A 26,099-nucleotide genomic window follows, 5' to 3' on the forward strand; every position below is an offset into this window, starting at 1 on the left:
TGCCTTGCTTGGGGCAATCGAATCCGGTGTTTACCGACAATAGTCGAGCGGCTCCGACCGAGAGCAAAATCCGACATATTCTGAGCATCTTCCAAATGTTCAGCTCCAGTCGTCAAGTGCTGCTCTTGGGGGGCGAAGTTGAGAAGGAGGGTGACGCCAAGAAGGGAGAGAAATACATGCATCAAAAGGCTAGGCTACATATTTCTCCTACAATCTCGTTATAACGTTTTCTACTCTGTTAATACGGAGGAGATAGTGTGAATTTAAAGGTGAGTGAGCTAAGGGGATAAATATTTCTTACGTGTGGTGGATGTGATGAGATTCTTCAAATAAATTCGCCGCCTGGTGCGTGACGGGTTAAATTCTGCAGTTTTTGGTGAGATGCTCGTGAGGGTGTCTGTTGGCTTTCCTGTATATTGAGATGTTAGATTAATAGCCGATTATTATCCGATAAGGGCTTTATTTGATGAAAACAGGACGTGCTTGTTCCGAAGAAGATGAAAGGTGAGAAAATTGTGATTAGGTTGTCACGTTTATTGGGAGGAACGATTAAACAGACTATGCGCATCATCGGGATGGTGGTATGATGGGACACGTCTTCAATAATGCATTACCATGCTAATTTCACAGTCTGCTCTACAGAATGTCACACAAGGGGGCAATCATTAGGCTACACAGGTTGGATAGGCTAGTGCCGGTCCAATGCCTGTCCCTATTTATGACCATTTAGAATTGGCCTATAGCCTAATGTAAGACATCGCTTCAGAATTTGAGCCATAGCCTATGATAAGAAAACATCTCTGAAACAATGTAGCCTAACAGGGATATGCAATAGGCTATGTTATTTGAAATATCCCTGAATATTCCCATCATGGAATGCAATATGTCGACTTAATTCGCAGTACCTGTTACTTCATGTAGAGATGAATTGTATGACTCAGTTTGGCACTGTAAGATTATTGATGCATAATACACATCTAATCAATGCAAATGAGTAGTCTATGGATCCTGTCTCCCAATCAGCATATCTTAATATGTAGGACTATTTTTTTTTTTATCGAATGGTTTAGCCTATACGGAATCCTTTATTTTTAAAGCATCCATTCATTATAAATTGAATGATGTGCTCCTGCAGCCTGTTCCGGCGGTCTGCTGCCTCCGGTGCTGTGCGGTGTCGCCCCCGCCGCTTATATGTTGATGACATATGGTGGCCTGAGTCTGCGCTGCCTGCATGTTACAATTGCCAACAGTTCAGGTACATGGCAGTATAGTACAGTACAGTGTGCGCTGCTGCTGATTGCTGTTAAGGGATGTCCTTGGCCTGTATGTCACTGCTATTCAAGCCTTTTTATGCTCTGAGGTTTATCTGTTGGGATTTTATGAACACTTGTTTGTCTTGTACACAAGGACACTTCAAAAGATGTGGGAATATTCCCATGTCCTGTCACTGTTGGGAGGGCATTCTTTTAATATGTTCTGGTTAAGATAGAAACACGTTACACACCTATTTATTTTTCCTGTCTGTCTCTAATTTGGCACAGATATATTTTTATTGGAAGACTGTAAACTGGAAGTGATGCTGATTGATGTATTGCTAGCGCCTGTAGTGGCCTATTTTCAACTGTCACAATTAGGAAATGATGAAGCTACATGTCATCTGTGAGTTGTCTTTCTATGTCCTCACTTGAAAGACAGTGATGAGTTGAGGATGAGGACATTTACCGTAGCACTCTTCCCCCTCATGACCTCTGATCTGACAAGATCTGGTGAAAGCAATATGGTGAAAACCTGTCCATTCCTTTCATATATATAAGAGAGAGACTGAGAGGGGGGCTGAGTGAGAGGGAGAAATACAGAGAGAGAAAGACAGTGATTGAGGGATAGAGAGAAATACACCTAGAGAGAGGGGGAGAAAGATATATACAGTTGAAGTTGGAAGTTTACATACACTTAGGTTGGAGTCATTAAAACTCGTTTTTCAACCACTCCACAAATTTCTTGTCAAACAAACTATAGTTTGGCAAGTTGGTTAGGACATATACTTTGTGCATGACACAAGTCATTTTTCCAACAATTGTTTACAGACAGATTAGTTCCCTTATAATTCACTGTATCACAATTCCAGTGGGTAAGAAGTTCACATACACTAAGTTGACTGTGCCTTTAAACAGCTTGGAAAATTCCAGAAAATTATGTCATGGCTTTAGAAGCTTCTGATAGTTTGAGTCAATTGGAGGTGTACCTGTGGATGTATTTCAAGGCCTACCTTAAAACTCATTGCCTCATTGCTTGACATCATGGGAAAATCAAAAGAAATCAGCCAAGACCTCAGAAGAAAAATTGTAGACTTCCACAAGTCTGGTTCATCCTTGGGAGCAATTTACAAATGCCTGAAAGTACCACGTTCATCTGTACAAACAATAGTATGCAAGTAAAAACACCATGGGACCACGCAGCCGTCATACCGCTCAGGAAGGAGACGCGTTCTGTCTCCTAGAGATGAACGTACTTTGGTGCGAAAAGTGCAAATCAATCCCAGAACAACAGCAAAGGACCTTGTGAAGATGCTGGAGGAACAGGTACAAAAGTATCTATATCCACAGTAAAACGAGTCCTATATCGACATAACCTGAAAGGTCGCTCAGCAAGGAAGAAGCCACTGCTCCAAAACCTCCATAAAAAAGTCAGACTACGGTTTGCAACTGCACATGGGGACAAAAATCGTACTTTCTGGAGAAATGTCCTCTGGTCTGATGAAACAAAAATAGAACTGTTTGGCCATAATGACCATCGTTATGTTTGGAGGAAAAAGGGGGAGGCTTGCAAGCCGAAGAACACCATCCCAAACATGAAGCACGTGGGTGACAGCATCATGTTGTGGGGGTGCTTTGCTGTAGGAGGGACTAGTGCACTTCACAAAATAGATGGCATCATGAGGATGGAAAATGATTTGGACATATTGATCAACATCTCAAGACATCAATCAGGAAGTTAAAGCTTGGTCACAAATGGATCTTCCAAATGAACAATGACCCCAAGCATTCTTCAAAAGTTGTGGCAAAATGGCTTAAGGACAACAAAGTCAAGGTATTGGAGTGGTCATCACAAAGCCCTGACCTCAATCCTATAGAACATTTGTGGAGGGAACTGAAAAAGTATGTGCGAGCAAAGAGGCCTACAATCCTGACTCAGTTACACCAGCTCTGTCAGGAGGAATGGGCCAAAATTCACCCAACATATTGTGGGAAGCTTGTGGAAGGCTACCCGAAATGTTTGACCCAAGTTAAACAATTTAAAGGCAATGCTACAAAATACTAATTGAGTGTATGTAAACTTCTGACCCACTGGGAATGTGATGAAAGAAATAAAAGCTGAAATATTCATTATATAAATATTCATTCTCTCTACTACTATTCTGACATTTCACATTCTTAAAATAAAGTGGTGATCCTAACTAACCTAATACAGGGAATTTTTACTAGGATTAAATGTCAGGAATTGTGAAAAACTGAGTTCTAATGTATTCGGCTAAGGTGTATGTAAACTTCCGACTTCAACTGTACAGTGAGATAGAGACATGGACCTAGACAGAGAGAGAGATAGAGAGAATATTTTTAGAGTACTTAAAGAAGGGAAGGCGGTGGATAAATGAAGAGTCAGTCTATGTCTGTGTCATATGAGACCGCATCCATCATCCATTTTGATTTACACAACACTTCCAGGCAGGCAGCCTAGGGCTGCATCTCAACAGTCTAAAGGGGCTTCTTCCCCTTGTCTCCTTTCCATTATCCGTCTCCTTGCCACAGGGTGGATAAAAGCAGTATGGTTGATGTGTATTGTTGTGAATCTGCTTTCACCTATCAAGTAGTTTTACACTCATCAGAGCAGATGAAGGAAAGGAGACAAAGAGAGGAAGCCTCTTAAGACTATTGAGATGCACCCATTGTCATTTTAACTAACCAGAAACCCATGACCTCCAGTAAACCACCTGAAGTAAACATTCAGCCTGTGTACTGGTCTGTTGTTCTGTTACCTTTTGCTTTTCTGACACTTCATGATTTAAGATTGTATTTTCTGGTGAGGGAGGGAAAGAGGGAGAGAGGAAGCGAATATTGGTCATGTGTGTTTGTGTCTACGGGATTTATGGACAAGTGTGTGTGTATTGTATTGTGTGTGTGTGTGTGTGTGTGTTTGGGGTGTGCATTTCCTTGCAGCCTGACTGGATACTTTGCCTTCACTACAGTGACAGAAGTATTAGGGGATAGATGCACCGACCACTGTGATTATGTAAGCCAAGGAGAGTGATGGAAACGATGTGAAGGTGAAGGAATGAAGGACAGACAGACAGAGACATCTTTGTGGGGTTCATGCATCTGCAGTCATTGAAGGCTTTTCCGCCTCTTTAAAGGAGCTCAACAAAGGCCTGTCTGTACCTCCTCCTCTCTCCCTTCTCAGTGACCAGAGACTCAGAGCCTGTGTCCCAAATGGCACCCTATTCCCTATATAGTGCCCTACTTTTGATCAGAGCTGTATGGACCCTGGTTAAAAGTAGTGGAATACATAGGGTGCCATTTGGAACAAATCCCACATCTCAGATGAAGACTGACACAGTCTTTGAGTTCAGAGTGGGATGCTGCTGGAGCTGAGATTTTATAAGATAAGGAGGAGGAGAGGGTGAAAGGGCCATGAGAGGAGAAAGAGAGAGGGAGGGAGGGGGAGAAAATAAGAATGAGAGGGAAGGACAGAGGAGGCATAGCAGAAATGGAATGGGAAATAAAGAGAGAGAAGGCAGAGAGAGAAGAGAGGGATAGAGAGAGTGGCATGAGGCAGAACAGGAAAGAATGAGAAAAGATAGAAGGACAGAAAGCAGGAGAGGAGAGAAAGTAACAGCTGAGTCAGGCAGAAAAAAAGAGAGAAAGGGACAAATTGGAAGATCGACGAGAAGATGATGCAGGGATGGAAAGAGGATAAGAGATGTGGGAGGAAACAGAGAGAAAAAGGGAGGCAGGAAAATAAAATAAAGAGAGGGTGGCAGTAAAAAGAGAGTGAAATACATGACAGATAGAGAGGGACTGATAGAGAGGGACTGATGAAGGAAGAGAGAGTGACTGATAGAGAGGGACTGATAGAGAGGGACTGATAGAGAGGGACTGATAGAGAGGGACTGATAGAGAGGGACTGATGAAGGAAGAGAGAGTGACTGATAGAGAGGGACTGATGAAGGAAGAGAGAGTGACTGATAGAGAGGAACTGATAGAGAGGGACTGATGAAGGAAGAGAGAGTGACTGATAGAGAGGGACTGATAGAGAGGGACTGATGAAGGAAGAGAGAGTGACTGATAGAGAGGGACTGATAGAGAGGGACTGATGAAGGAAGAGAGAGTGACTGATAGAGAGGGACTGATAGAGAGGGACTGATAGAGAGGGACTGATAGAGAGGGACTGATAGAGAGGGACTGATAGAGAGGGACTGATAGAGAGGGACTGATGAAGGAAGAGAGAGTGACTGATAGAGAGGGACTGATAGAGAGGGACTGATGAAGGAAGAGAGAGTGACTGATAGAGAGGGACTGATAGAGAGGGACTGATAGAGAGGGACTGATAGAGAGGGACTGATAGAGAGGGACTGATAGAGAGGGACTGATAGAGAGGGACTAATGAAGGAAGAGAGAGTGACTGATAGAGAGGGACTGATAGAGAGGGACTGATAGAGAGGGACTGATAGAGAGGGACTGATGAAGGAAGAGAGAGTGACTGATAGAGAGGGACTGATAGAGAGGGACTGATAGAGAGGGACTGATAGAGAGGAACTGAGGAAGGAAGAGAGAGTGACAGATAGAGAGGGACTGATAGAGAGGGACTGGGGTAGGAAGAGAGAGTGACTGATAGAGAGTGACTGATAGAGAGTGACTGATGGAGAGGGACTGATAGAGAGTGACAGATAGAGGGACTGATAGAGAGGGACTGATAGATAGGAACTGAGGAAGGAAGAGAGAGTGACAGATAGAGAGGAACTGATAGAGAGTGACAGATAGAGAGGGACTGATAGAGAGGGACTGATAGAGAGGAACTGAGGAAGGAAGAGAGAGTGACAGATAGAGAGGGACTGGGGTAGGAAGAGAGAGTGACTGATAGAGAGTGACTGATGGAGAGGGACTGATAGAGAGTGACAGATAGAGGGACTGATAGAGAGGGACTGATAGATAGGAACTGAGGAAGGAAGAGAGAGTGACAGATAGAGAGGGACTGATAGAGAGGGACTGATAGAGAGGGACTGATAGAGAGGGACTGATAGAGAGGGACAGATAGAGAGGGACTGATAGAGAGGGACTGATAGAGAGGGACAGATAGAGAAGGACTGATAGAGAGGAACTGAGGAAGGAAGAGAGTGACAGATAGAGAGTGACAGATAGAGAGTGACAGATAGAGAGGGACTGATAGAGAGGGACAGATAGAGAGGGACAGATAGAGAGGGACTGATAGAGAGGGACTGAGGAAGGAAGAGAGAGTGACAGATAGAGAGGGACTGATAGAGAGTGACAGATAGAGAGGGACTGATAGAGAGGGACTGATAGAGAGGAACTGAGGAAGGAAGAGAGAGTGACAGATAGAGAGGGACTGATAGAGAGTGACAGATAGAGAGGGACTGATAGAGAGGGACTGATAGAGAGGGACAGATAGAGAAGGACTGATAGAGAGGAACTGAGGAAGGAAGAGAGAGTGACAGATAGAGAGAGACAGATAGAGAGGGACTGATAGAGAGGGACTGAGGAAGGAAGAGAGAGTGACAGATAGAGAGTGACAGATAGAGAGGGACTGATAGAGAGGGACTGATAGAGAGGAACTGAGGAAGGAAGAGAGACTGACAGATAGAGAGTGACAGATAGAGAGTGACAGATAGAGAGTGACAGATAGAGAGAGACAGATAGAGAGGGACTGATAGAGAGGAACTGAGGAAGGAAGAGAGAGTGAGAGATAGAGAGGGACTGATAGAGAGGGACTGATAGAGAGGGACTGATAGAGAGGGACTGATAGAGAGGAACTGAGGAAGGAAGAGAGAGTGACAGATAGAGAGGGACTGATAGAGAGGAACTGAGGAAGGAAGAGAGAGTGACCGATAGAGAAGTCTAGGTGAATAGGGGACAGAAAGAGAGAGAGATACAGAAAGAGGAAGGGAGGAAAAGAGGGAGGGAGGGAGTGAAGGATAGCAGATGGCCCAGTCCGGCAGCCCATGGTTAAAAGCCCAAAGAAGAAGAGGAGGTGTGTGTGTGTGTGTGCGTGTGTGTGTGTGTGTGTGTGTGTGTGTGTGTGTGTGTGTGTGTGTGTGTGTGTGTGTGTGTGTGTGTGTGTGTGTGTGTGTGTGTGTGTGTGTGTGTGTGTGTGTGTGTGTGTGTGTGTGTGTGTGTGTGTGTAAAAACCCAGTGAGGCGAGCACCAAGGTGTTGTTTCCCTTACAAAAGAACATGTCAAATTTGTCCTAAAACCACATCTGACTCACATGTCTGCTTTTCCCACATTACATTTTTCACTTGTTTTGTTCACATGTGAAAAATGTATGTGAAATGTCACAAGTGTCCGAAAACTACGTGTCTGACTCATGTGAATGTTTTTATTTGACATGTGACATATTTCACGTGATTTGTTTACACCTGTGTTCACACGTGTCCATAAACCACGTGTTTTTTCACGTGTTCCTTTCACATGTGATTTTTTGTAATGTTTCTGGCCCCAAATGATTCGAAAAACAATTTTTTCCTCCTTAAATGGAGTAGAAGATCTTGGATTATCTGCTTCACAGGTCCTCTAAAAACAACAGCGCAGATATATTCCCCTTATGCGCTTTAGTGACACAAAGATGAACATGTTTCACATCCCTGTGTTCACACATTATGATATAACATCAAATCCAATTTGATTTGTCACATGCCCCGAATACAACAGGTGTAGTAGACCTTACAGTGAAATGCTGAATACAACAGGTGTAGACCTTACCGTGAAATGCTGAATACAACAGGTGTAGTAGACCTTACAGTGAAATGCTGAATACAACAGGTGTAGACCTTACCGTGAAATGCTGAATACAACAGGTGTAGTATACCTTACAGTGAAATGCTGAATACAACAGGTGTAATAGACCTTACAGTGAAATGCTGAATACAACAGGTGTAGACCTTACAGTGAAATGCTGAATACAACAGGTGTAGTAGACCTTACAGTGAAATGCTGAATACAACAGGTGTAGTAGACCTTACAGTGAAATGCTGAATACAACAGGTGTAGTAGACCTTACAGTGAAATGCTGAATACAACAGGTGTAGTAGACCTTACAGTGAAATGCTGAATACAACAGGTGTAGTAGACCTTACAGTGAAATGCTGAATACAACAGGTGTAGTAGACCTTACAGTGAAATGCTGAATACAACAGGTGTAGTAGACCTTACAGTGAAATGCTGAATACAACAGGTGTAGTAGACCTTACAGTGAAATGCTGAATACAACAGGTGTAGTAGACCTTACAGTGAAATGCTGAATACAACAGGTGTAGTAGACCTTACAGTGAAATGCTGAATACAACAGGTGTAGTAGACCTTACAGTGAAAGGCTGAATACAACAGGTGTAGTAGACCTTACAGTGAAATGCTGAATACAACAGGTGTAGTAGACCTTACAGTGAAATGCTGAATACAACAGGTGTAGACCTTACAGTGAAATGCTGAATACAACAGGTGTAGTAGACCTTACAGTGAAATGCTGAATACAACAGGTGTAGTAGACCTTACAGTGAAATGCTGAATACAACAGGTGTAGTAGACCTTACAGTGAAATGCTGAATACAACAGGTGTAGTAGACCTTACAGTGAAATGCTGAATACAACAGGTGTAGTAGACCTTACAGTGAAATGCTGAATACAACAGGTGTAGTAGACCTTACAGTGAAATGCTGAATACAACAGGTGTAGTAGACCTTACAGTGAAATGCTGAATACAACAGGTGTAGTAGACCTTACAGTGAAATGCTGAATACAACAGGTGTAGTAGACCTTACAGTGAAATGCTGAATACAACAGGTGTAGTAGACCTTACAGTGAAATGCTGAATACAACAGGTGTAGTAGACCTTACAGTGAAATGCTGAATACAACAGGTGTAGTAGACCTTACAGTGAAATGCTGAATACAACAGGTGTAGTAGACCTTACAGTGAAATGCTGAATACAACAGGTGTAGTAGACCTTACAGTGAAATGCTGAATACAACAGGTGTAGTAGACCTTACAGTGAAATGCTGAATACAACAGGTGTAGTAGACCTTACAGTGAAATGCTGAATACAACAGGTGTAGTAGACCTTACAGTGAAATGCTGAATACAACAGGTGTAGTAGACCTTACAGTGAAATGCTGAATACAACAGGTGTAGTAGACCTTACAGTGAAATGCTGAATACAACAGGTGTAGTAGACCTTACAGTGAAATGCTGAATACAACAGGTGTAGTAGACCTTACAGTGAAATGCTGAATACAACAGGTGTAGTAGACCTTACAGTGAAATGCTGAATACAACAGGTGTAGTAGACCTTACAGTGAAATGCTGAATACAACAGGTGTAGTAGACCTTACAGTGAAATGCTGAATACAACAGGTGTAGTAGACCTTACAGTGAAATGCTGAATACAACAGGTGTAGTAGACCTTACAGTGAAATGCTGAATACAACAGGTGTAGACCTTACAGTGAAATGCTGAATACAAGCCCTTAACTAACAATACAGTTTTAAGAAAATACATGTTCTTATTACCATGTAATTCTTCAGTAATAAGAACACAGCAAGGTGTTCCCAACGTCATGTCCCGGCAGAATCAACCTATACAGACAGAACATGGCTGTACCAAGGGGTCACAACTGATGTGTGGTTGTTGCTGGTGTTGTCTGAGGGACCCTCTCCTCTGGGGCTCCGCTGTGTCCTGTCTTTTGTTTCAGATGGAATCAAATGACTGCTTTCAGGCTATGATAGTGGCTTGGCTCTCTGCCCAGTGCAGGGTGTAAGAGGCTGGGAGAAAGAGAGAGAAACAGAGAGAGGAGAAGATTGGATAAGAGTGTCTTGTAGCAGAGAGAGATGGTGGTTGGGGAATTATGACATTATCACATGCTAATTGTTCTCATTAACAAATGAGAGCAGCAGGTTTTCTGCTCCTGCCAACAGATCAGGTCTCTGCAGATGGCGTCATGCTTCCTGCATTGTACACACATTCTCTCTCTCTCTCTTTCACACACACACACACACACACACACACACACACACACACACACACACACACACACACACACACACACACACACACACACAGCCAACAGTTCAGGCCTGTGTCTAAATGCTATCTCCTTTCATCTCTAGCGTTCAGGATCGCAGTGTCCTACAGTGTTTACAATCCTGATTAAGCATCCTGTTGCAGAATGGTTGTTGGGAGGGCTTTGCTGCTTAATCTCAGCACCTCAATGGCATGCCATTCCCTTGACTCAGGGGAACTAGTTAAATCTGCCGCTACAGATGTAGGATCTTCATTTGATCACCCTGTTGCAGAATAACTTTCCTTCTATGCAGGACATTTAAAATGTGTAGTGTATTTGAGGTTTCAAAGTGATTCTGAAGTTTGTAATTAACACTTTGAAATGTCAGACTTTATTTGCCCTAATGAAAAATGTATCAACCCCTACTAAAATGTCCATTAATTATAATCCACATAATAATTCACATTTCCTGTTGCTGCAGGATTATTTTCCTGCTGTAGCAAACTGGCTGTAATTAAGGAAAAGGTGGATCTCTGTTTGAAACCCAGCCAAGCAATTACCCAGTTCCCCCCAGTCCCAATTACCATTAATTATTACCAGGCTGTTTTAATTCAGGCATGTTCACTGACACCTAATCAATATACCAATCCCTGTCTGGGATCCATTGGGAGCCTATGGCGTCCTTGGGTGTATTATCCAGGAACCAAACAGACACTAACAGGCCAAAACGGGAAGGACTAACCTGAACTTGTCCAATAAGAAACACTCCTTTTCTTTGCAAAACCTTTCTGTTGCAAAACATTTTGCTACGGCTTGCTATGGTGAGCACTAATGAATACACCCCTAGTTCAAAACCTCAAACAAGCTCCAATGTGCATTTAAAGGGGAGGGATTATGAAAAAGAATAGGTTCTTGTTTTTGTTGTTGCAATAAGTTCATGTATCTTTCAATCTTAAAGCCCCACTTGCTTGCAGCTTGGTAACGTAAATCAACTATTGGAATTGAATTGGGAACTATTTACGCTACATGAGCACTGTGCTAGTTTGTTTCTTGGAACAGGGGAGGTGCTGCACTGCAGGCTATCGTTTGTACAACCTTTTGCATTGGTGGTAAATTTAACATCAGGTGTAGGGATTCAATGCAGCAAAATATCTACTGAGCGTTTGTTTCTGTAAGTAATCATGTGTTGACGGTCGTCAGTGGATGAAAAACCTTGGCCCTGTTGGAATACTTTGAATATGACTGATATAACGTGACTGGTTTGGTGGATTGCTTTCATGATCTAACATGGAAGGGGGGAAAGATGTATTTTTTCAAAGATATCAGAGAGGAGGAAGAAACTTTGGGATGACCATTAGGATCAGAGGAACACACACACACACACACACACTGCATTCACTCCTCTGGTGAAGTCAGACAAGCTAAGTGATCCTCATCCTCTCGGCTCCACTTCATGCGATGATGTCACCATGAGATGATGTCACCACCACAACATTCTATCATTGTCTATGAATTAGCTAAGGGAGCACCACCCTCACCCCCACCCATCCAAACACAATCAGATGGAGACACAGAAAGAACAACTGAGGGAGAAGAAGAGGATGTAGAGGTGATAGAGGGACAGAGAGAGAGAGAGAGATGGAGTGGCATTCTATTCTAATGTGCCACTTATCAAACACCATTTTTGTTTATACTCTATCTTTCCTTTATCTTATCTTCCCTTCATCTCTCCTTCTTTCCAGAGCCAGGAGATCTGATGAAGATGAAGACAGTCAGTGTGGCGGTGGTGCTGAGCTTGCTGCTCTGCTCAGGTATGTCGTTAAGCCCAGAGATGTATGACCAGATATGATAAGGTCACATGAGATAATACTTTATTGAGGCCCAAAGGGGGAATGTGACGGTAGCAGTCATCCATCTCTGATTCAGTTGAGTTATGTGGAGCTGTCCAGAGTAGTGTGGAGCTGTCCAGAGTAGTGTGGAGCTGTCCAGAGTAGTGTGGAGCTGTCCAGAGTAGTGTGGAGCTGTCCAGAGTAGCTGTCCAGAGTAGTGTGGAGCTGTCCAGAGTAGTGTGGAGCTGTCCAGAGTAGTGTGGAGCTGTCCAGAGTAGCTGTCCAGAGTAGTGTGGAGCTGTCCAGAGTAGTGTGGAGCTGTCCAGAGTAGCTGTCCAGAGTAGTGTGGAGCTGTCCAGAGTAGCTGTCCAGAGTAGTGTGGAGCTGTCCAGAGTAGTGTGGAGTTGTCCAGAGTAGTGTGGAGCTGTCCAGAGTAGTGTGGAGCTGTCCAGAGTAGCTGTCCAGAGTAGTGTGGAGCTGTCCAGAGTAGTGTGGAGCTGTCCAGAGTAGCTGTCCAGAGTAGTGTGGAGCTGTCCAGAGTAGCTGTCCAGAGTAGTGTGGAGCTGTCCAGAGTAGTGTGGAGCTGTCCAGAGTAGTGTGGAGCTGTCCAGAGTAGCTGTCCAGAGTAGCTGTCCAGAGTAGTGTGGAGCTGTCCAGAGTAGTGTGGAGCTGTCCAGAGTAGCTGTCCAGAGTAGTGTGGAGCTGTCCAGAGTAGCTGTCCAGAGTAGTGTGGAGCTGTCCAGAGTAGTGTGGAGCTGTCCAGAGTAGCTGTCCAGAGTAGTGTGGAGCTGTCCAGAGTAGCTGTCCAGAGTAGTGTGGAGCTGTCCAGAGTAGTGTGGAGCTGTCCAGAGTAGTGTGGAGCTGTCCAGAGTAGTGTGGAGCTGTCCAGAGTAGTGTGGAGCTGTCCAGAGTAGTGTGGAGCTGTCCAGAGTAGTGTGGAGCTGTCCAGAGTAGCTGTCCAGAGTAGTGTGGAGCTGTCCAGAGTAGCTGTCCAGAGTAGTGTGGAGCTGTCCAGAGTAGCTGTCCAGAGTAGTGTGGAGCTGTCCAGAGTAGCTGTCCAGAGTAGTGTGGAGCTGTCCAGAGTAGCTGTCCAGAGTAGTGTGGAGCTGTCCAGAGTAGCTGTCCAGAGTAGTGTGGAGCTGTCCAGAGTAGTGTGGAGATGTCCAGAGTAGTGTGGAGCTGTCCAGAGTAGCTGTCCAGAGTAGTGTGGAGCTGTCCAGAGTAGTGTGGAGCTGTCCAGAGTAGTGTGGAGATGTCCAGAGTAGTGTGGAGCTGTCCAGAGTAGCTGTCCAGAGTAGTGTGGAGCTGTCCAGAGTAGCTGTCCAGAGTAGTGTGGAGCTGTCCAGAGTAGCTGTCCAGAGTAGTGTGGAGCTGTCCAGAGTAGCTGTCCAGAGTAGTGTGGAGCTGTCCATAGTAGTGTGGAGCTGTCCATAGTAGTGTGGAGCTGTCCAGAGTAGTGTGGAGCTGTCCAGAGTAGTGTGGAGCTGTCCAGAGTAGTGTGGAGCTGTCCAGAGTAGTGTGGAGCTGTCCAGAGTAGTGTGGAGCTGTCCAGAGTAGTGTGGAGATGTCCTGTTCAGAGTAGTGTGGAGATGTCCAGAGTAGTGTGGAGCTGTCCAGAGTAGTGTGGAGCTGTCCAGAGTAGTGTGGAGCTGTCCAGAGTAGTGTGGAGCTGTCCTGTCCAGAGTAGTGTGGAGATGTCCAGAGTAGTGTGGAGATGTCCAGAGTAGTGTGGAGCTGTCCAGAGTAGTGTGGAGCTGTCCAGAGTAGTGTGGAGCTGTCCAGAGTAGTGTGGAGCTGTCCAGAGCAGTGTGGAGCTGTCCAGACTAGCTGTCCAGAGTAGTGTGGAGATGTCCTGTCCAGAGTAGTGTGGAGCTGTCCAGAGTAGTGTGGAGCTGTCCAGAGTAGTGTGGAGCTGTCCAGAGTAGTGTGGAGCTGTCCAGAGTAGTGTGGAGCTGTCCAGAGTAGTGTGGAGCTGTCCAGAGTAGTGTGGAGCTGTCCTGTCCAGAGTAGTGTGGAGCTGTCCAGAGTAGTGTGGAGCTGTCCAGAGTAGTGTGGAGCTGTCCAGAGTAGTGTGGAGATGTCCAGACTAGCTGTCCAGAGTAGTGTGGAGATGTCCTGTCCAGAGTAGTGTGGAGATGTCCTGTCCAGAGTAGTGTGGAGATGTCCAGTGTAGTGTGGAGATGTCCTGTCCAGAGTAGTGTGGAGCTGTCCAGAGCAGTGTGGAGCTGTCCAGAGTAGTGTGGAGCTGTCCAGGGTAGTGTGGAGCTGTCCAGGGTAGTGTGGAGCTGTCCAGAGTAGTATGGAGCTGTCCAGGGTAGTTTGTGTATGTGTACAGGTTCAGTGTGTACAGGTTCAGTGTGTACAGGTTCAGTGTGTAAAAACAGGTTCAGTGTGTACAGGTTCAGTGTAAAAACAGGTTCAGTGTGTACAGGTTCAGTGTAAAAACAGGTTCAGTGTGTACAGGTTCAGTGTGTACAGGTTCAGTGTGTGGAATAATCCACCAGGAGGAGTAATAGACACAACCATCTTTTTTTTCTTCTTATGGGTCCTTAAGACACAGTATAGTTATTGGTCATATATCTAACATATTTGATGAATTACATTTCTATGCATAATTATGAAATTACACCAACCTCTTTTCTCTTTGTCCGTAGCTCTGTCGGCCCCTTTGAAAGGTAAGCATCCCTGCCATCTGTTAACAATGCATCATTAGTTATGATATAGAATGAAGCTTTGTGATGCATTTCTGTGGAAATGTTAAACATACCCTCCCACCACCTCCCAGGTAAAGAAGACTCCCAGAAAACCATGTTCTTTGGGGAGGACTTCCATCTGCAGCTGCCCTCCCTGGCTGCAGAGGTTTTGTTCCAGACCAGTAATGCCAAGGCTGGGGCTGAGGTGGTCCTGATGCGGGGTGGGTCTGTGGTTGGTAACCGTGCCAAGCTCAACAGTCAGCTCAGTCATCTGATCCTAGCGAATGTGGGCGAGGGGGACGAGGGGACGTACTCGGTGAAGAACAACAAACAGCCGGAAGAGGTCCGACGCATCACACTCATCGTCAGAGGTATGGGGGCTGAGTGTTGGAAGAAGGAACGTTGTCTCTGGGAGGGGGGTTTGGAAGTAGGAAAGTTGCTCTCTGGGAGGGGGGTTGGAAATAGGAAAGTTGCTCTCTGGGAGGGGGGTTGGAAGAAGGAAAGTTGCTCTCTGGGAGGGGGGTTGGAAGAAGGAAAGATGTCTCTGGGAGGGGGGTTGGAAATAGGAAAGTTGTCTCTGGGAGGGGGATTGGAAATAGGAAAGTTGCTCTCTGGGAGGGGGGTTGGAAGAAGGAAAGTTGCTCTCTGGGAGGGGGGTTGGAAGAAGGAAAGATGTCTCTGGGAGGGGGGTTGGAAATAGGAAAGTTGTCTCTGGGAGGGGGATTGGAAATAGGAAAGTTGCTCTCTGGGAGGGGGGTTGGAAGAAGGAAAGTTGCTCTCTGGGAGGGGGGTTGGAAGTAGGAAAGTTGCTCTCTGGGAGGGGGGTTGGAAGAAGGAAAGATGTCTCTGGGAGGGGGGTTGGAAATAGGAAAGTTGTCTCTGGGAGGGGGGTTGGAAATAGGAAAGTTGTCTCTGGGAGGGGGGTTGGAAGAAGGAAAGTTGTCTCTGGGGGTGGGGGGGGGTTGGAAGAATGAAAGATGTCTCTGGGAGGGGGGTTGGAAATAGGAAAGTTGTCTCTGGGAGGGGGATTGGAAATAGGAAAGTTGTCTCTGGGAGGGGGGTTGGAAGAAGGAAAGTTGTCTCTGGGAGGGGGGTTGGAAATAGGAAAGTTGTCTCTGGGAGGGGGGTTGGAAGAAGGAAAGTTGTCTCTGGGTGGACCGTTGGAAGATCTTCATCGTCAGACACCATAGTTTGCATCCCCATGGGCCCTGGGTAAAAGTACTAAAATAGGGATTAGGGTGCCATTTGGGATGCAGACATACTGTGCTTTTTACATTGAGTTTTGGAGCCTTGGCTCAGTCTAAATCGTTAGGACTAAATTTATACTGATGCTCTCTCTCAAACATGCTGCCCTGCTACCGTGGCTGTGTGCACTTCAAACCATCTGTCCGTCTCAGTCTAGACACAGCTTGTTTTCGCTCAGTCCATGATTTAATCATGCTGTCACTTCGGTCAACAGGCCAAGCCTTTTGCAGCTACACATGAGCACTGCTGTAGTAGTGTAGTACAGCCCTATTGGCTAGCGCAGCAGCAATGTTCTGAACAGCACTAAGTATCTGTAATGGGATGAGGAAGACCCAGTTTGCGTCCCAAATGGCACCCTAATCCCTATACAGTGCACTACTTTTGACGAGGGCCCATATAGGGGCTCCCGAGGGGCGCAGTGCTCTAAGGCACTGCATCTCAGTGCAAGAGGAGTCACTGCAGTTCCTGGTTCGAATCCAGGCTGCATCACATCCAGCTGTGATTGGGAGTCCCATAGGGAGGCACACAATTGGCCCAGCGTCGTCCAGGTTTGGCCGGGGTAGGCCGCCATTGTAAATAAGAATTTGTTCTTAACTGACTTGCCTAGTTAAATAAATTTTAAAAAGATATAGGGAATAGTGTGCTGTTTGTGACACAGATACACACAGTCAGAGAGGAATGATGACTCGGTGATGCTGTGAAGACTGAGCTTTGCTCTGCATGGATTGGCGTTCCAGGCTGTCTGTATTGCAGTCGACGCAACAACCATGGTTTTATGCCACATCATTGACTTTGTATTCGTGCATCAGAATGCTATATCAGTTGATGCAGTTGTCTGATGTCAAATGATGCAGTTAACTGTGGAGCTGGCTAGCTGTGTGGAGCCTTGACAGCACCATATAGAGTTAACAGTGTGTGGAGAGGAGGTGTGTGTGGAGTTAACAGCGTGTTTCATACACCAGGCAGTAATTATGCAGCTATTTAACCACCCCATCCGTCCGTTCATCCCTCCCATCCGTCCCTCCCTGCTGTTTTTCTTCTGTCTTTATCCTCCTTTTCTCTCTCTTGTTCTTCTCCTCTGTCATTCTCTTCTGTTTTTCTCACATGGTTCTCTCTCATTCTTTTGTCTTCCCTTTCTGTTTCTCTCTCTCTGTTTCCTGATCTCTTGTCTCCCTCTCTTTCCCCTTGTCCTCCCCTTTTATACCTTAATTTCTTTCTCTTGTTCTGTCTCTGTATTGAACTGTCCCTGCCTCTCCCACCCCTTTCTCTGTCTTTTAGACTGTTCCAACGAGCAGAACATTAAGTATGGGGAGAACTACCACATCCAGCTGGCGGGGGTGGAGGCTCCCATCACCCTGGAGTATAGGCCCAGTGCTGTGGAGGCCAACCTGACCTCCAGGTACAGTTGTTTCTCTGTCAAAATGTAAACTTCTCTGCTTTCCTCAAAGGAGGATTTACTGTCTCCCATCAACATTCATTATCACGATGTAGTATCGTGATATTGTGATACATCAATTCCGAGCTCTGGCTGGGCCTCTCAAAGACATTCACAGACTCGTCCCGAAGCCACTCCTGCATTGTCTTGGCTATGTACTACGGATTGATGTCCTGTTGGAAGGTGAACCATCGCCCCAGTCTGTGCTCCTGAGCAGGTTTTCATCAAGGTTCTCTCTGTACTTTACTAGTCCCTGCCGCTGAAAAACATCCCTACAGCATGATGCTGCCACCACCATGCTTCACCGTAAGGATGCTGCCAGGTTTCCTCCAGACGTGACGCTTGGCATTCAGGCCAAATAGTTCAATCTTGGTTTCATCAGACCAGAGAATTTTGGTTGTCATGATAGCATCATGCTTATAGCGATAGCATTATCAATATGATAATTATCGTTACACCATCATTATATCATTCTGTTATTCTGATCAATATCATGACTGTTGTGATAGCAAGTTCTATTATGGTTCTCCATTAACCCTCCAGGCCGCCCCTGGTGCTGATGACCCGAGAAGGGCTCTCCAGAGAAGGGTACCAGGGGCGCCTGAGTGTCAACGAGCGCCGGGTCACCCTCAACGCCGTGACAGGCGCCGATGAGGGAAGCTACACCGTCAGCGACACTAACCTGAAGATCATGAGGAAGGTCTGCCTAAATGTCAAAGGTACCTTTGTCTTCATCCTCCCTCTACCTCTGTGGCCAACCTTTACCTTGGCTTTTCTGTCTTTTTCCCAACCTGCTGCAAGTTCGCTGTAATGTTAGTCATCAATGGGTTTAAAGGTGGAATCCGTAGTAGGGGATCAGCGCCCCCGTCCGCCCCACCGCTGTTGTTATTGTATTTGTTTTGTTGGCGAAGCAGAGGTGAGGAGCGCCGCACAATCTGGTAAAACAATTGCAGTACACATTCTGCTCTTCTATCGCGCGTGCAATAATGTCAGAGGGGGAAAACTGTGTTTGTTGTTTGCAGTAACTTCTTTGTTGTTGTAGTATTGCAAATAGACGTGGCAGTTTCACCATTAACAATTCCAGCTTCAAATGATGTTATTTTCTGAAGTGAGTTATCTATTTAGCATATTGTGTTCCAAAATGTTTTGTTTGTTAAATGCCCCCTCTCTCTTTTTTCTCCCTCCCTCTGGATCTTCTTCTCTTCCCGTCTCTTTATCCCTCTTCCTTTTGTCTCCTTCTTCCTCTCTTCTCTCATTATGGAATCCATAAATTCATAATTCCATAACCCCCCCCTCTCTCTCTCTCTCTCTTCTTCTCTTCTCTCTATCTCTCTCTCTCCTTCTCTCTCTCTCTCTCTCTCTCTCTCTCTCTTTCTCTCTCTCTCTCTCTCTCTCTCTCTCTCTCTCTCTCTCTCTCTCTCTCTCTCTCCCCTTCTGTCTCTCTCCCTCTGTCTCTCTGTCTCTGTCTCTCTCTGTCTCTGTCTCTCTCTCTCTCTCTCTCTCTCTCTCTCTCTGTCTCCCAGAACACCAGAACTTTGTGAAGCTGCCGTACGCTGGCACCCTGAAGATCAACCTGATTCTGAATGCCTCCATGGTGCGTCTGTTCTACACGCCCGACTACGACTTCAAAACCAGACAGATCCTGGACGGGGGACAGTTAACGGTACTGGAACGGCTGATTTAAAATCACTCAAATACTACCCTAATCCTACTCCCTATAGCGCACTGTGGGGTGGTAATAATACATCATCACTTATATATGCTTATGAGAAGTCTTATAATGCATTATACCTGTTGGCTTGAAGTGAAGTCTTACCAAACATTTATATCCAAGTGATTTACTTTTATTTGCCAATAATAAAAATGGTCTTACAATGTTGAAGTCAAGTGATTGAACTTTTGAACCTACCATGGCTCTTGGTTGATAATAGGTGCCAGCGGACCTGGATCTGGAGGGGCGGATCTCTCTGGATCCGTCTGTGGTTATTCTGGACCAGGTCAAGGCCAGCGACGTCGGGCAGTTCAAGGTCACGGACATACTGGGGTTTCCTGTGTCCAACGTCTACCTGGAAGTGGAGGGTGAGGAGAGGGGGATGAAGGGAGGAGAGGAGAACAGAGGAGAGGAGTAGGGAGGAGAAAGGGATGGGAGGATGAAGGAGATGGAGAGGGGGATTGATTGGAGGAGTTGGCCAGTTCAGGGTCATCGACCAACTGGAAACCAACTTGGGGGCTTACGTCTATGGGGCGGTGGAGGGTGAGGAGATAATAATTTATTAACATTATCTCTCCTTTCCTGCCTTCACCTCTTTCTCCTCTCGCCTGTCTTCTCCTCACCACCTCTCACCTCTATCTCCTCTCCATTTATCTCTCTCTCTTCTCTGTGTATCTCTCTTCTCCTCTGTCAATCCCCTCTCTCCCCTTCGCCACACTCCCCCTCTATATTCTCTCCTTCCCCTCTTTCTCCCTTCTCCCTACTCTCCCTCCCCTCCCCTCCTCCAGCCTATAAGCTGCCGTCCCTCTACGTGGCAATCATAGCACTGGTGGGCTTCCTGGTCCTCCTGCTGTTGGTGTGTCTGCTGTCCTGCCTGGTCAAGCAGAAGAAGAGGGCTGCCAAGGCACAAGCCATCGAGAAGATTGCCCAAAACGCAGGCAAGGAGGAAGAGGGAGATGCCTTCAGACAGGTACCACACAGACAGAGACACTGGTGATGTCTCAAATGGCACCATGTTCCCTATATGATGCTCAGCACTTGACATAACATGTATGTGTGGTTTCTAGGTGGTGAAGAACATTACTCAGTTTGAGGAGTCTATAGCCCAGTCCATTGACATCACAGAGAAGTCTCAGAGCACTGAGGTGGACATTAAAGTAAGTATTAGTGACACAGTGGTTATTTCTGTAGAGTTGAGGGAACGATTTAGAATAACGTAAGGGGAATATTGTCAAAATAGCTGTTAAAATCTCTTTGCTTATCCTCACCCACTCTCCTGTCTTCACCCTGACCTCTCTCCTCTGACCTCTGTGTGTTGACCCCAGGGTCTGGAGGTGTCATCCAAGGAGGTGGCAGGTGGTAACCTGGAGACCAGCGACTCAGGGGTGGAGTTTAACACCACTGGCCTCCCATTGGACACTGACACTGACGTCCCTGACCAGATTCCAGAATCAGAGGCTGAGACTGAGAGTGTTGGCTTCGTCCCAGAAACCAAGCCAAGCCCACCCCCGGTTACCCCGGTTACCAAACCTAGCCCTGTTCCCGAGATAAAAAAAATCCCTGAACCAGCTCCTGAACCAAAGTTGACCATAACCAAACCCGTTGAGACCAAACTCAGCCCAATCCCAAGCCCGGTCTCCAAGCAGGCTTCAAGCCCCATTGCCAAAACACCTGATCCAGCCAAAACTCCTGATTTGAAAACTCCTGATTTCAAAACTCCTGATCCGAAAATACCTGAATTGAAAACATCTGAACCAACCAAAACTCCCGATTTTGAAACTCCTGAACCGAAAACACCTGAATTGAAAACACCTGAACCAGCCAAAACACCTATTGCTGTGTCTCCAAGCCCGGTGTCCTCTAAGCCAACCCCACCCCTGACCCCTGTCTCCAAACTAACTGCACCCCAACCATCAACCCCCGAACCCCCCAAGCTGGTGACACCAACCCCAGAATCCCCCAAGCCTGTGACACCAACCCCAGAATCCCCCAAGCCTGTGACATCAATCCAGACTCCGACCCCAACCCCAATGCTGAGCCCTGAACCTGCTCCGACCACCAATGGCACACCCGAACCACCAGCACCTGAATCCAAACCTGACACTGCTCCGGCACCAGTGGGTCTGATCGAAAGTCCTGTCGCCAAGGCAACCCCTCCTAAAACCCCTGAAGTGGAGGTGACCGTCCCAAGTAGTCCAGCCCTTGAGGCCAAAATGGACGCCCCAGCTGAGGACAACACCGCCACCACCGCAACCTGAGAACAGTCCCTGCACTCCTCCAAGGGAAACCCCACAGACCCATTATCCTATCCTCCTCCACCACTGTAGACAGACAATCAAACACCCCCCTTACCAAATAAGGGAGACATCACTGCTACTATCGAGGCTGGGACTTAGATGTAACACTTGTAATGCTCGAACATGCTGTAGGTTGTTATGATAGCTAACTCACCTGTACTAACATTATCTTTGAGATACTTTTTTCAATTCACAGTATACTCTTCACAAGATAGGAAATATAAGCAAGCGAGTTCCATTTTAGTTGTTGTTGTTTCTTTTTTAACTTTCTATGCCGCATACTCTTTTTTAGTGTGTAAACTAGAGCATGACTGCCGGTCTGCCAACAAAATCAGTTGCAGAGTTTACAAGTAAAATGTTAAACCTAGCTTCTTTAGATATATTTTACGTTCAGAGGTGTGCAGAATGGTTCCACACCCTTTTACATAGATATAGGAACAACAGAATGGCAAGTGAACATTACTCAATCTAATTCAACTACATCTATGACCACCTACTCCATTTGTGGAATGACAAAACCTTTGATGATGCCTGCTCTAATCTCAGCATGTGAAAAACAGACCTAAACGAAAGCACGAACAGCTCGTAAATTTGCAACTGACATTTTTTATCTCATATGATGAAACCAATGACATGATTTAGCCCTCAAGGACATAAATGTGACTATTTCATAACGTTCTCGTCAAACTGGATGAATTTAAATCACCTTTCTATCAAACTGGACTGGATTGCTTCTCCTTGGGACATTCTCTAGTAGTTTTCCTGAAACCTGGGAATCTGTTAATCTGGAATTTTTCCTGCTGGTCCTCTGCCATCCTATAGAAACATCTAGAATGCTTGAATGATGAAACATCCTGATACAAAGGAACCCCAGCAACACTAACACCTGAATGCTGAATTCTAACATCAATTCCTTCTGCTAAACTAAGTCTAACTTTTGTTCTAAAATGGATGTCTCATGTGATTGCGCTCCCAACTACGTGAGAGACTGTATTGGTAATAAGGTATTGGCCAACTCTGACTGACTGTCCCAGTGGACCTCTAGAATCAGTTTAATCCAAGAGAAAGAGCTTGTTTTGATCCTTGACCTCACCCCAGCACCTGAAGACCCCAAGGACACACCTCAGCACTTTAAGCAATCCCCAGTGAATCTTGGGAAATGTAGTGCTGATTGTTATTGTGCTGACTACAACTATGAGAGTGGGAGAGGGAGAAGAGGAGGGGTCTGGTGAGTGATGTCATTGGCTTAGTCCTAACATTTAAAAAAGGAATCCTCGCTCCTCTATGTCCTTCTTTACTTCTGTCCTTCCTTCTGTCCTTCCTTCCTTCCTTCTGTACTCCCTCTTTTCCTTCCTCTCTTGCTTGCAGCAGGTAGTGAAGTACAGTATTATGGGATGGTTTCATCTGGCCGATAGATGTAGTTTTACTGTAGGTCCTGCCCTCTTGACTTCTCATTTATAGATTATGGGTCAGCCTTTATACCCCATGATGACTTATAAAAGTACAGTATGAAAGTATAGTCTTCCCTGAGATAATAGAACAGATCCATGTCAGACTATTCCTTGCCTACACACATCTACATGCGTTAGTCGTCTGAGCTACATACTGGAGGCCTTGAGCCAACTGTAGATGTGCCCCACGGCTCTGATGCCTAGTATGGGGATCTCACAGTACAGTATACATGTAGTTCTGGTTATTTGCTCCAGCCTAAAACAGACACTTCACAAATAGGATTAACCCACTAGCATCCATCCACAGTACTGGATATGATGTCAAGGCATGGGTTGATGTGTTCTAATAGCCTACCCTATTGCCATTGGTCTCTCTGACTGTCCTAAAAAGGTCCTGCGAGATCTTCACTAACTATTAACTCACTGTACCACCATCTCCAGGACTGTGCCATGATGCCATCTGTCTTTAGTTGCTTGAAGCTATGTTGCTCTAGCCTAGATTTACAGTGCAATAAGACTTCGCTGGTGGTTAAAACTCCTGTAGCCGCTATGTGTTACAGGAGGAGGTGTGCAGATACATTTTGCTTGACAAAAGACATATCTCTACCTCAGTGTTTTAACTGACCGTCGTGACAGACACCATGAATGGTACATTGAGTTCAGTGGACTACATCTAAAAGCATTTAGGATTTTTAAGAGAAGCACAAATAGGAGTCGTGTCAAGTTCACCAACACATCAATCAGTTGTTGGAACACATAGAAAGTACATCCATCTTCAACTTCAAACGATGGCCTTTCTCTTTCTGAACACTTCCACAATTCTAAGACGTTTTTTAATGCTAAAATGAATATGAGAATAAAATGAAAGTTAAAAGCCATATGGTAAGATAGAGATATAGACGTTGATATGATAAGTACAGTATATGAATCATGATGAATACAGTATGAATACATTAGTGTTTGAGGTGCCTAAATTCTTTGCTATATTGTCATTCAACTGATGTAAGTGATAAAATGTCAAGGATTATGTAAAATTCTACCACTGAAGAGATTTGGCTCCACTCTCAATCTCAATCTCGACCGCAATGCTCGTCAAGGTCTGTTGTGTGGAGCCGTAACACCTATTTAGGCAATACTAAAAGCAGTGTTTATCTGTTTCTGCACACACGCACACACACACACACACACACACACACACACACACACACACACACACACACACACACACACACACACACACACAAACAGTCGCTTATGACCCTGCTGACGAGGTTCAGCATTGTAAATATTGCATGTGTAAGGTTTAAAAAGTCTCCTCTCAAAGGTTGAATGTGTTTAGTGTATAGAATGGTCGTTGTATTGTACTTGATGATGTAAAAAAGCTAATCTAATTTCTCACATGTGCAAAGCCTACATGCTGATTATTGAATATACTGTATACATACAAACTAATCTTCACTAACTTATAAAATACAACTTGAACAACTGAAAAAGGTAAACACAACTGAATAAGTGCATATTTTTCCGTGTCACAGTCATCTCTAAAATATTTTGATTGGATTAACTTTTATTAGTACTATTTCAACCCTATGATGATAACACTCACAGTATAACACCCATACATAACTTATATATATATATATATATAAAAATACAGAATTATCTATGTCACTTTAAAGATAAAGAGGTTTATTGCAGCATGTCCACATGATCTCCTCAAAGACAGTATTATTATTATTCATATTTTTTTGCTTTTATAAAAGCCGTCTGTGTGTGTGTGGAGGATTGATCAGTCATACTGTTATCTTCATCATGACGTTTGCGTGTGTGTGTGTGCGTGTGTGATCGTACCTGTGTGTGTTGTGCGTGCCCGTGTTGTGTGCATGCATGCGTGCGTGTGTGTGACACATCATTTTGTATCTGTGTCTAGGTGTAAGACTGTAGCCTACGTGTGTGCAATGAAAAGAAAATCACAACTTCAGCTGTATGTCGACTTCACATATCCATGCTTAGAAATGATTGTCCTCAATGATCTGCTTATCATCTGACATTTGTTTAAAAACCGGTCTGTGTTTGTCCAGAGTCAGTATGTGGTTAACATCACACAAACCTGCACCTCTGAGGTGCTCTACACGGGATGACTCTCATCTTTGATTTAGTGCCTCAAATATGAAATCAAATATTCAATGGCTAGTCAGCCTGTATTCTATAAATACACTCCAAGAGGCACCGTTTGGTTTATATGATGTAGGGTGGTGTCAGACTAAACAGCGGTAAAGTACTATATGCAGACCTGACGACCTTATAGGTCTACTGTACTGTATATAGAGACACAGTCAGGAGATACAGAATATTGTAGGAGAGGAAGTGTTTAATATAAAGCACTCAGACACTCAGTCATGATTGGAAGAGTGATAAATGACCTAGTTGCTTGGTATTTGGTTGTCAGGGTTTATTTGAATGTGCATTAGCATGAGATGAATAACATCATATTGAAGTGTATTGTGTAACTTGGTGAGACAGTAACTGCTGTACATCTTAGGAATTCAGTGGCACTGTTTTTATGTAAACAGCAGGTTGAATTCAAAATGGATGCCAAAGCCTCAAACAGTATTTGAGACCTAGCCCTCCTGAAGTGGAACTGAGATGTGCATGTGGATGAATTTCACATGTTTTATACCACTACTGTATTATAGTGCTTCCCAAAAGAGGGGGTAATGTAACAAACCTACACTTGGTAACCACATTACCAGCACCTCCTAGTGAGTCAATTCTATTTGGGATGGTTGGTTAGTGTCTGGGTCTTGGGACCAGAAGGTTGTGGGTTCAATTCCCCCCCCTCGCTGGGACAGACCCCCCCCCAAATTCACTCCAGTGTTCTCATTTACGTTCCTTGCACTATGTGAGCGATCTCTCTCTGCCCTGATTCTGTCTGTTTACTCCTTCTGCTGTGATGGCGTGTGTAGCGTCCTGCAGTCTGTTGATCTCCTCCCTTTTTTCACGACACACAGGCGTTTTGTAAAGGAAAGGTGTTATTTTCTTTATTTCATGTCTAAAAAAATATACGAAGAATAAACTAAAGATTATGAGAAAAACATCTAGTGTCCTTTCCTTGTCATTGATTCTGTACTTTTCCAAAGCTTTGAATTTGTCA

The 26,099-nt window shown here is 45.0% G+C and overlaps 1 protein-coding gene across 3 annotated transcripts; it reads left to right on the top strand.

Annotated features, from left to right (window-relative positions):
* Nucleotides 1-63: 63 nt before the first annotated feature.
* On the top strand, nt 64-26,042 carry LOC129838068 (nucleolar protein dao-5-like). Of its 3 annotated transcripts, XM_055904748.1 has the most exons (12): nt 361-504; nt 1,136-1,255; nt 12,027-12,095; nt 14,768-14,788; nt 14,899-15,177; nt 17,330-17,450; nt 18,030-18,205; nt 19,010-19,149; nt 19,418-19,565; nt 19,986-20,167; nt 20,265-20,354; nt 20,523-26,042. In XM_055904748.1, the coding sequence occupies exons 1-12, from the start codon at nt 498-500 to the stop codon at nt 21,453-21,455; spliced, it is 2,286 nt and encodes a 761-aa protein (XP_055760723.1). In that variant the 5' UTR covers nt 361-497; the 3' UTR covers nt 21,456-26,042. The 3 variants fall into 3 exon arrangements, with proteins under 3 accessions (XP_055760726.1, XP_055760723.1, XP_055760725.1); XM_055904751.1 differs by lacking the exons at nt 361-504; nt 1,136-1,255 and adding an exon at nt 64-269; XM_055904750.1 differs by lacking the exon at nt 1,136-1,255 and having other exon boundaries at nt 362-504.
* Nucleotides 26,043-26,099: the final 57 nt, after the last annotated feature.

This window comes from Salvelinus fontinalis, chromosome 38, assembly GCF_029448725.1.
Source record: "Salvelinus fontinalis isolate EN_2023a chromosome 38, ASM2944872v1, whole genome shotgun sequence".
Lineage (NCBI taxonomy): Eukaryota > Metazoa > Chordata > Actinopteri > Salmoniformes > Salmonidae > Salvelinus > Salvelinus fontinalis.